The sequence below is a fragment of the Hippichthys cyanospilos genome, chromosome 8, assembly GCF_059441005.1.
Source record: "Hippichthys cyanospilos isolate Australia breed blue-spotted pipefish chromosome 8, RoL_Hcya_1.0, whole genome shotgun sequence".
Lineage (NCBI taxonomy): Eukaryota > Metazoa > Chordata > Actinopteri > Syngnathiformes > Syngnathidae > Hippichthys > Hippichthys cyanospilos.
Window position 1 is genome coordinate 18,347,144 of NC_142376.1, and position 11,651 is coordinate 18,358,794.

At 39.2% G+C, this 11,651-nt stretch overlaps 1 protein-coding gene and 1 long non-coding RNA gene across 3 annotated transcripts; one reads left to right on the forward strand and one right to left on the reverse strand.

Annotated features, from left to right (window-relative positions):
• Window positions 1-1,175: 1,175 nt before the first annotated feature.
• LOC148420395 (uncharacterized) lies at window positions 1,176-2,032 on the reverse strand. Its single transcript, XR_015866330.1, has 2 exons — window positions 1,451-2,032; window positions 1,176-1,386 (listed from the first exon to the last, which is right to left on the reverse strand). It is a non-coding gene; the product is annotated as an uncharacterized LOC148420395 (long non-coding RNA).
• Window positions 2,033-2,312: 280 nt separating this feature from the next.
• Window positions 2,313-10,833, forward strand: erlin1 (ER lipid raft associated 1). Of its 2 annotated transcripts, none has more exons than XM_088420838.1 (12): window positions 2,313-2,468; window positions 3,932-4,057; window positions 5,029-5,110; window positions 5,301-5,347; window positions 6,251-6,312; window positions 6,426-6,551; window positions 6,636-6,709; window positions 7,410-7,468; window positions 7,590-7,681; window positions 7,762-7,851; window positions 7,944-8,023; window positions 9,383-10,833. In XM_088420838.1, the coding sequence occupies exons 2-12, from the start codon at window positions 3,948-3,950 to the stop codon at window positions 9,551-9,553; spliced, it is 993 nt and encodes a 330-aa protein (XP_088276964.1). In that variant the 5' UTR covers window positions 2,313-2,468; window positions 3,932-3,947; the 3' UTR covers window positions 9,554-10,833. The 2 variants fall into 2 exon arrangements, with proteins under 2 accessions (XP_088276964.1, XP_088276965.1); XM_088420839.1 differs by having other exon boundaries at window positions 2,374-2,524.
• Window positions 10,834-11,651: the final 818 nt, after the last annotated feature.

The following is an 11,651-nucleotide window of genomic DNA, read 5'->3' on the forward strand; positions in this document are numbered from 1 at the left end:
GTTTTTATTTATTTATTTATTGGGTAGGGTAAAGGAGGAATTCATAAGTCTCTAGTGTTAATGCTGTGCTGTCATATGACAGCATATATATACAGTGTGTGTGTGTATATATATATATATATATATATATATATATATATATATATATATATATATATATATATATATATATATATACATATATTTTATTTTAGCTCAATCCCAAAGATGTATTTTTACATATCTTTCATGAGTCTTAACATTCAATCACAGAAGTTTGTAGGCCATTTCGACGTCCAATTGGGGTAAACCTAGGGTCATCGAGCCACAAAAGCAAACACCAAGAATGGAAATGTCGACCTTGATTTAGACTCTAAATCAAGGTCGACATTTCCATTCTTGTATGGAGAAGCAGGCATTGAAAATCTTCGTCATTTTCAATACACAGCTGATGGAACAGTCGAGAATTGAGAGCATTTGCTTTGATTTTGTTGACTGCAGTAATCACAATAGATAAGGATTTATTTAGCTTCTCACTCAAATTCTTTGCCACTAAGTGTTGTCGATGGATCACACAGTGAACTGTGAGGACTTCCGGAACAGCTTTCTTCAAATAACTTAGAAATCCACGGTGGCGACCAACCATGGACGGGGCGCCATCTGTAGCACATGAGATGATGTTTATAAGTGGAATGCTTTTTCCCTGGAAATAGTCCTCCACAGCTCGGTACAGTGATTCTCCTTTGGTATCTGTTTCCAGGAGACGTGCAAACAATAATTCGTGACACAAAGATCCATCCTTGATGAAGCGTACATATGCAAGAAGTAGTGATTGATTTCCCGGAAGAGTGGATTCGTCCAATTGCAAACTAAACTCAGTTGTCATCAACATCTTACAGAGAGTCTCTTCGACGTTTTCAGCCATTTTGTCCACTCTTCGTTGAACTGAGTTGTCACTGAGAGGAATCGATTTTATGATTTGTTCAGGAGATTTGTGCAAAACTGTTTTAATAACCTCTTTAACTGCAGGCAGAATCAAGTCTTCTCCGATAGTGTGGGACTTGCCGGCTTTCGCTATCAGCAAAGAAATGTTGTAAGAAGCCTTCAGACCGTCATCTGAATTTTTCGATGAGGAAATAAACATATTCATTGTTTTTCGCTTCAGAAATTGATCTCGAAGAGTTTGAAAGAACGCCAATGTTTTACCGGATTTATTGGGATGAATCTTCTGTAAATGTTCGAGGAGCCTAGACGGCTTCATTGCTTCATTTGAAAAGTTTTTCTCACAAACCAAGCACATGGGTTGTTGCGGATTGGTCGGTGATTGTATAAATCCATACTTCAAGTACTCTACAGAGTATTGCCTGCACTTCTTTTTCGATGTTCCTGAAGCTGCCATGGTTATCCCTGAAAAAAATGCAAACTGTTTTTAGAGCCAAAAAATTTCGTTTTTAGATAGCATTGAGCTTACCGTCTAAAATGATTTCTGTCGTGATGATGAGAAAATCGCGCACGTATAGTTGCTTTCTGGCAGCTATAAAAACTGACTTGCATCTGGAGAGAAGCTTAAATAAATAGAAGACAGGCGCCTCAGATATTATTCGCTAATTTCGTTTCTTTAAATAGACCAATGCGCAGTTCACCTCGAATCATAAAAATTGATAGCTGATGCATTAAGCCGGTCGCTGTGCGCATACGTCTGTGGTTAAGCGTTGCCGGCGCGCTATTGTGTGCTCCTCTGCGGCTGACTGGATGGTGGTGGTTTCCCCAGTCGCCTGCATCGACGATAAACTCGCGACAGTTAGTGATATACGGTATATGCGCGCTGCTCGTGAGCGCTCGAGCAGACAACGTTTCTTGTTTCAATAAAGCTTGTTTTTTGTCGACTTTTTATTACAGACAATCAATTTTTCCGGTCTTTCTACAAACACCAACGTCACATTTCAATGTAATTGCTCAATCGCCCCCCTTCACTATTTCAACGCCCCCCATTCGCCTGTTTATTCGTCAGCGCCCCCCTGAAAGTTCACACCACCCCCCGAGGGGCGGTACCGCCCACTTTGAAAACCACTGATTTAGAGTGTCTCAAGCCACTGGATTAAAAAATTGTGGTCAAAAGATATCCACATGGAAATTGCAGGTATATGTACAGTACCACATATCCCCAGCAGAGAGCGCACTCCCCTGGTTTGGGTTTGTACGCATTTCTTTTTTTTTGTTGTTTTGATTTTTGAGGTTCAATCAAACGGTTTAATAATAATAATGCGCTTGGGTAACAAGATTGTGCGTCATCATTGTTGGCAAGGAAATGGTTTGACAAAAGCGGCGTTAAAAGGTCAACAATCCGTGTGGGTGGAGTCGAATAATTTTTAGGTCCACACAACGAGCCACGCCTCGAACCTCACAACTGCACTCAGGCAGCGAGAGGCGGTTGAGGGAGGGGTGAGACGTTGAATGAACACCAGGAGAGGTGCCTGCACGAGATAGTGGTAATTTCATTTTTACGACAACTGATTACTGTATTCACCTCGACATTGGCACTTTGGTACGCGCATATTTTAATTCTAGAACTGGCTATGCCTTGCTAGGTAGCTTGTGAACGCTATTAGTCCAAAGGGTTAGCAAACAGCATGTTATAGCTGCATCAATGCGAAATCCACCCCCGGTAGTGAACCATAGCTACACGGCTAACCGTGGCTAACAAACGGCGTCGCTTTGTCAGCAATATTTCGATCTGTCCTGTTTTAAATGTTTACTCATGGTTACAATTAATGTTTTTTTTTTGTTCCGCTGAACGCATTTCTTTTTACATGCCAATCGGTGTGCTACTGTTTAGCCGGATAGCAATCGTCACTTTCACTCAAGTGAACAATTGCGACACTTACGTAGACGTTCTGGGGGTTCGTTTGTTTTTTCTTTTTTAATGTGTTGCTGTTCACGCATTCGTCAAAGTGTGGCTGTAGTCTTGACGGACATGTGTGCGTTCATTCTAATTTGTCGAATTCACAAGGAGGGAGTAAATCACATTTTAGTACGACCTGCTTTTTCAGATAAGATTGTGGGCCTGTAATTTATTGGAACGTATTGCCACATTTTTCCCATTTAATGTGGATAGCCCGATTTCACCTTTAATTATTAAATGATTGGGTTGTTAATTTATGTGGAATACATAACAGTCAGTCCAATTTTTAGAAATGAGTATACACTCCTTCATGTATTACCTCCTCTCATACATGAAAACATTTGGGGGAAAAAGACCAAATTGCAAAACAGGACAAGGGACTCAACGGTGCATAAATAAAATGAAGTCAAAAACAATAAAAGCAGTGACATAGTAAACCAGTGTTACACAGCCTTTAATGAGCCATGCCACAAGTTTACGTTTGAAAAATCTCGAGGCATACTACCACAATTTTACTTAGCACAACATGAACTCTGGTTTAGTTTAGCTGTTAAAGCTGAATCACTTGCAGGAATTGAGGAATTACACACAAATCTTAAATAATCCATTTTGGACCAATTAAGTGAAATTTGATCACTGCCTACTCTACACTGGATGATCTGTCTTGGCATACTTACGTTTTTGAATCATCATCAAAACTTATAACCGCCAATCCAAAAAAAAAGAGTAATCGTAAATACATTAAGTAAACATAACAAGTCATATGTCACTAAAATTGACAGCATTGTAAAAAAAAATATGTACAAAAATAATACAACAACAAAAAAAGACAAGGATAACTAATTCAATGAAAAAATGAGCAGTGAATTTTAGTTTGCTCATGTCTTCTGGTGAGTTATCGGTATTCACAATCACTTATTTCACACCAGTCCTGTTTGGTTGCACTTGTTTTATTTACTTGCAATAAACGGCTAGCCAAGCAGCTGCTTGACATTTATAACAATTGGTTAAACGTTTTAGAATGTTTAATTGATGACCGTCTGTCTGCAGGTGAGTGCCAGTGAGGATGATGCCGCATGTCGGGGCTGTGTTTGCAGCAATAGCTGGGGTGACGGCTGTCCTGCTACACTCGTCCATTCACAAAATAGAGGAAGGGCACCTTGCTGTTTACTACAGGTAACCTTAACATTTGAGTTTGTCGCTTCCTGTGTGATGATAAAGCTTATGAATTAATCATACGCGATTTGACATTGTGTGCTTACCATAAAAGCAGTCGTTCTCAAACGTTTTACGCAAAGTACCACCTCAAAAAATATGTAGCTCTCCAAATATCAAATTAATGAGCCAAAAAATTATACTAACATATAGGCCCGTAGTAGGTAGTGTCCATCAAAAACAAAGTTTTATTCCTGAGAAGTTCATTTGTACGAAAGCCTTATCGTGAATTAGTTCCTCAAGTGTGGTACTTTGGCTTTTTGAGTGTTTTTTCTCCCCCAACAATGAATGTATTGCTGAAAGGTCAACTGAAAAGTACTCATCCCTGTTAGGGTCACTCGTAGGCATGGGTCAATAACCAGATTGGCAATTCCTGTATATTGATCATGTAAAAGTCACGGTTATTCAAAAACATCAGAATCTGTCAAATCCTGTAAGACAATATTGAAATGACAGAATCCAAATTGCACTATTAATTGATTCATGTTGTAGTCGAATGATTGATTTAAAATAAACTACTATTTCTCGACGGGAGTTTATTTCAAATCAATCGTTTTTTCAAATATTGTTATTTTATACTTAGTGCCCAGTTAAATTAGATGAGCTCAATCAGAAAGAATTCATTGATATATTTAATGAAGGTTTGTTTTGGCTTTATTTACATTTATTTGAACTTGGTTCATTGAATGTAAACGTGTAACTGGCACAGTCTCACAGGTAGGTTTGTGTTTGTGTACCCAACGCAGAAAAGCGAAAGTCCATTTACCATTTCTGCTTTCGCAGTTCCACTGTACAACATTAAGAGTGTACTTACTTGCTAACTTTGTGCCCTCCAGGCAATTTCCCTTTTTCAGTCTTCTAAACTGTAATTGGCAGATAATCAGGTGTTATGAAATCATTCCACCAGCTTTTTTTTTATTGCATCATTTTAGGGGCGGGGCCTTGCTGACGACTCCCAATGGTCCTGGATATCATATCATGTTGCCTTTCATAACCACCTACAGATCAGTGCAGGTAATCCCTTCCTTCATACCTTTCAGAAGAATGAGTAAGTTAGATTCAATATGTCTTCCAATATACACACTAATAAAACAAGGGCTTAAGACATTTGTAGACAAAGTGTTGACTTCCTCATGTTAATGTTACTTCTTATATGAACTATTGGAGTAATTGTTTTTCTTTTTTGGTGATTTTTGGGTTTCAGACAACACTCCAGACTGATGAGATCAAGAATGTACCTTGTGGAACAAGGTACGAAAGAAAATTATTTTACTTTTTTTTTTTTTTTTTTTTCCCCTCGAAATATTTATGCAACTCAAACGAAGAATGGCGATAGAATAATGTCAAGGAAGCATAACAATACAAGTTTAATCTTTCGCCATACCAGTGATTTTACGTTTCTCGTGTCGATATAAAAGGGATTGAGAGGAATTGTTTGTATTAGTGGAAAGTAGTCGGTTTTGTTTATTCTCACATGGCTCAAAGTGCCCGCTTTAAACACCAAACTGCAGTTATTTGCACAAATAATATCTAGCCCATCCCTGTCCAGCTTCAGATCACGCCATGTGCCTCTTGTTCTGCTCACAGAATTTTGAATCTGTCAACTGATGAGAAATGTTTTCAGGATTTAGTCTAAATCAGTAAAATAGTATGGAAAACACATTGTATTTTGGGGTTTCTTTTATTTGAAGCTTCAAAGACACACGTCTTAGCAGGGCAGTCTGGTGGTCTGTCAGAGAATGTGAAGAATCAAGTAAGAGAGAAGATTCTTATCCTCTCAAAGGAGTGAACTCCAACAAGATGAACACCTGCCCTAAACATGAAGAAACATTCCTCTGTAGAATGTAGAGTAGAATTAATTACAAGACAGGAGCCAAAAACCATAAAATGTAATATGTTTGTGTTGAACTCACTTATCTGTCAAGGTTTTCTCATTCTGGATACGCAAGTAATTGTCATGCATATTAAATGAACATAAATAAAATGAGTAGGGTCCTTGTTCAAACAAAACTAGGTGGTCATTGAACAACAAAATGTTATACTGTACTTATTTTCCATTACACCTCTTACTTTTTCTGTTTACCTTTCAAAGTGTCTCCTTGTATTATTTATTTTATTATTCCGAGATATTGACATGTTGTATCTTATCGACAGTGGCGGCGTGATGATATATTTTGACAGAATAGAGGTTGTCAACATGCTGGTCTCCTCAGCAGGTACAAAATGTTCAGAATCAATTGCAAAAGTTCCTTGTCTTTTCGCATAGAACTGTTATCAGCTGCCCAATGTCACAATAGTCTGACTGTTTGTCTTCCTGGTGTGTTTCTAGTGGTGGACATAGTGAGGAACTACACTGCCGACTATGACAAAACTCTCATTTTTAACAAGATTCACCATGAATTAAACCAGTTCTGCAGTGTACACACACTACAGGAGGTCTACATAGAGCTCTTTGGTTCGCCTCACCCTAAATTTTGAAATACATGGGGAGGGATCATGTAATGTGCATAAGATAAACTATGGTGTTTGTGTTGCACAGATATTATTGATGAAAATCTGAAGACTGCCTTGCAGAAAGATCTTAATGTGATGGCCCCTGGACTTACCATACAGGTACCTTTGGGACAAATGCCACTTCGCCAGTTATCTAATACAAAGTAATGCGGATCACAGCGTTCATGATGTGACTTCCGTTGGCTGTAAGCTGACATTTAAATGTAAACAAACACTGCAGTATTCTAATATTCATTAGTTTGATTGTTGGCTAGTAAAATACATGGAGAAGGAATCATTCAAGTACCCATTCTTATTTAGTTACAGTATGTCTCTACAGCTCTCCTCTTGCACATGTTTGGCATGACAGGTAGACTAAAACATGGGTGTCCAAACTCAGTCCTTGAGGGCTGGTTTCCTGAATGTTTTCCATGTTTCTTTCCTCGACACGCCCGGTTGGAATGATCAGCTCATCAGCAAACCTGTCCTCGATACTGATCAATTTGATCAGCTGTGGAGGGGAAACCTAGAAAACGTGCAGGATACCGGCTGTCAAAGACCGGGTTTGGACATGCTTAGTAAAGAGCGGAAAGTAGAAATTAAGGAGAAAGTAAACTGAGCTATTCTTCTTTTTTTTTTGAACATTATGGTTGTTAGTGATAATATGTGCTATGAGAACAGGTTTTGATTTGCATTAGTTCCTCACAATGGTCTTCGACATATTTCATGAAAAGCATAAGTCATCACACAATGTATGAAATTAATTTGTGACTATTTCAAAGTTCTTTTTCTTTCTCCCTGCTCTCTCATACGGACGCAGGCTGTCCGTGTAACCAAACCAAAGATCCCGGAGTCGATCAGGAGAAATTTTGAACTAATGTGAGTCTGACCTCAAGTTGCTTTGTACGATTATTTTCTTCCTAATGATGTGCTTGGATCAAGTCAGTTCACCAGCATGAAGGCAAGTGTGTAATAGGTATAAAATGATTTGTGCGTGTAGGGAAGCAGAGAAGACCCGTCTCCTAATTACCGCTCAGACTCAGAAGGTGGTGGAAAAGGAGGCGGAGACTGAGAGGAAGAAAGCCATTATCGGTAGTCTTTTCTTGATGGTTTAATTTGCACACTCATCTATTGTGTTCAGCATCAAGCCCGCCCGTTTTGTCTTTCTGCAGAGGCTCAAAAGGTGGCTCAGGTAGCTGAGATCCAGTTCCAGCAGAAAGTGATGGAAAAGGAGACAGAGAAGAGGATTTCAGAAATTGAGGGTCAGCTGCCTTACGTCATCAAACGCAGTACTTCCTGTTCATGTCTTGAGCCAAATAATGATCATTTTCCTGTGCTGTGGTGTCTTCTTCAGATGCCGCCTTTCTGGCCAGGGAGAAGGCAAAGGCAGATGCAGAATACTACACTGCTGCCAAGTTTGCTGAAGCAAACCAGGTATAAGACATTGTGTAGGCGACAAAATATTTGTCTTGCCAAAATATGACCTTTCTGTGTTGATTATTTGATCAATCTTTCCACAGTGAGGCAACTTTATTGAAGGAAACTAAACATAATTTGGGAGGGTTCTAGCTTTCGTATGAGCCATTTTTAAAACCATAGGATTAAATAAATGTTAGGTTAAAGGCTGTTGTTTCTGCAAAATGGATACGCGACAAGACTCTCGTCATGGCTATAAACGAGCAACACAGCCACCTTAGTCTTTCAGATTCCTTCACGACCATTTTAACAACTGAAATATAAGGTGTTACTCCAATTCTGGGACTGAGTCGTTGAGTTTCCACATCAACATGAAGGCGAGAGGTCATATTGAGTCGATGAGCAGTAACAGATGTAGCCTACTCGGATGTGATGGGAAATGTCCTCTCATACAACCAGCACAGCCAATTGATTGATTTGTTCACCTTCAAATGCAGTGACCAGAACAAGTGAGAAGTGAGAACATTGAGAGGTATTGAGGTTTCACCTTATAAGAAATGTAGAATGAGTCTTGCCAAATTCTTGCACGCCACACGTGACATTCTTAACTGACAAACAAGTGTCAGCAGAAGTATGAAAAGAGTCAATTGTGGACTATTCAGCTGCTAGCTATGATAATGCATGGAGAGGGAGGATTTCAGCATGTGTTTTAGGTGAGTCTTTTCGCATTAAAAGTAAGCACAGCTATACAGAGTCTCTAAAGGACAGGTGTCAAACTCTAGTCCGCGAGGGCCAGTATCCTGCACGTTTTCAAACTTTCTCTCTCAAACACACCCGATTCAAATGATTAGGATCATTTTTGAGCTACCGCAGAGCTTGCTAACAAGCTAATCATTTGAATCAGATGTGTTGTGTAGAGAAAACCGGAAAACATGCAGGATGCCGGCCCTCCAGGACTGACGATTGACATTATGCCCTGAAGTGACTTTGAAAAAAATAAACAACGCATTCCCACCACCATTTCACGTCTACGATTCGAAGGGTGTTTGTTGTCTTACTAGAGAAACAAACAAAATAACCCCCCAAAACCTCAGACATAATAGTCACTTGTTCAATGTGCTGGCCGTCTTAACACAAGGCATTATAAATAATTGAATACTCTGATATACTTTGGGTCAGGCTTTGGGGCTTTCATTGGATTGTAAGCTGGCGAGATAGAGTTCACTTTTCATCAAGTTTCCTCTTTCTGTTGTGTTCCTGCTTTAGATGAAATATCAAGTGGTTTGACTTTTAGTCACCACAGTGTCTAGTTGAACTTTCTACAGTTGTGAAATTCTGGTTATCTGGCCTAACAATCACATATGTTGTGTCTTGCAGCTGAAGTTAACCCCCGAGTATCTGGAACTGATGAAGTATCAGGCCATAGCGGCTAATAGCAAGATCTACTTCGGCCATGACATCCCCAATATGTTTGTGGAGGGAAACCTCGGCTCATCCAAAGCCGAAAAAAGTCACAAGGCACCTGAGCAGGACTTGCTGAAATCTTAAAATTGCCATTCACGTTGAGTCTTAAACAGCAAAAAGAGATTGGGAGGATTTGAGGTGATGGAGAAGCAGAAGGAAGAAGGTAATAAAAGGGAATTGTTTTTTTTTTTATTTTTTATTTTTTTTTGTGAAAGGGTTCAGCATAAGAATGAAAAGCCTTCTAAAAGCTTATCTGCCTGTAAGGTGACAGCAAGAAGTCACTCAAATTTGCTTGTTTGACTTTTGTTTTATGCTTTTTTGCTCTTGGCTAACCTTATATGCTAAGATGATGATTGTTGATACAGCCTTGACTGGAATGCAACGGGTGACACTAATTAGAAACGAGAGGGAGTTGTTTTTCTTGTGTGAGGGATGTTCACTCAATGACATAGGAGGCATTTCCTTATTTCTTTAATGTCTCGGACATTTCTTGGTTGTGGGTCGAACTGCACTGTGGCGTTCGCCAGCTGCTAAAAGAAAGCAGACTTGAAAATGCTAATGAGAACGCAAACCACGTCGTGGTGGAAGATCTTCCCTTTCTTATGTGCTCTGCTGGTTCGTTTTATGGCCTGGTGCTAATGATGAAAGTAGGGCCTGCCCATATCTGCCAATGCTTTCTGTTTAGAGCTTTTTGAGAAATCTCAGGAAAATTACAATTAGATTCTCACAAGGACGTTTTCCTAATGTTGATACTGGATCCAAATGCTAATCCCTTTCCCGCTCTCTTGGGGTTTCGCTTAAGTTTACTGTGTTAAGATCAGAAGAATGTTACGGAAGTGTGATGCAAGAAAATAAGCATAAAGGTTATACAACCACGCAACAGTCAACACATTGTAGTGTTGCGCACAAACTGCACAGTGTCTTTGGTCTTTGCCAAACACAATAAATCTTTTTTCCTTGTAAAATGCAGTTAATGAATAGTTCTTGCGCAGGGGCTAGTTTGGCTTTTTCTTGGCATTTTTAGGAAAATGTGAGTTAGGGTTTTAACAATGGCGTGTGAGTCACGCTGCAGTGCATCAGCGTCAACCTGAGCTAAGAGAAAGACACTACTTGTATTCTCTGAGGCATGTGCTGATGTTTGCGGGACTCCTGAATGGGCGCACTTCCTCCGCTTGCTGTGGTGGCAAATCACCAGGCTAAATGAGGGGTATAAATCACACAACGTGATTTAGTGGTTTCTTCTCCATGACATTTTCTACAATGTGAAATTCTACAAAATTGTTTCCCCTTGTTTTTAAAGAATTTATATGCAAAAAAAAATGTTTTGACAGTGTTCTTAAATAAAGCCTATTTTGTTAATTCTCCATGCATTGTTTGAATTTCTTCGTCTTAGCATTCTGAATTAGTCAATAAAATCAGCTTTTTGTTGAACTGAAAACAGTTTTCTCGCTGTAGACTGTCGGTATATAGTATGTCAAGCTTGACTAAATGATGATTTCATACATTGGCAGATACATTGTGTAATATTAGTTTGCAACTCAGAAGTGAACATTTCTCCAAATACAGAAGACAAAAGTATGAAACTGTCGGTTATTTGCAATCACGCACTGATTCGCTGGCAAGTACATTTTGTTGGACAATTATTTTGATTGAAGTTTGTATTTGAATACTTTTCTTCAATTTTTAAATTGGTTATAGATTCATGAAATATATACAGATTTTTTTTTTTTTTTTTACTTTTTTATGATTCTGGGAACACTAATAAATCCTCAAAATTCATTGTTTAATAAAGTTGTAGTTTCCATAGCTTTCAACAAGGGGCGTACTAAGACCACAAACACTCAGTAGTTAAACGAGCCCAAACAGCAAACTCAGCCAGGCATAACAAAAGTCATCAATTCTGGGATGTTGACGCGTGACCGTTGATTGTGGCCACGTGTGGATGACTGGACCAACATATACGACGTGTGAGGCACTCACTCGTGTGTCATGAGCACAACGTGGTCTCCAAGAAGGATCAGCTGTTCGCGCAGGAAGCGCTCAACTTGTGAGCATGGAAAGCCACGACTTCCTCTCATTCATTCAAAGAGGCTCACTTTTATTAGGTACACTTGAGACATTTTGTTGCACCGCCCAAAAACACTCAACGGCAAAAAGGAAAATGACCGATGATATATTTTGA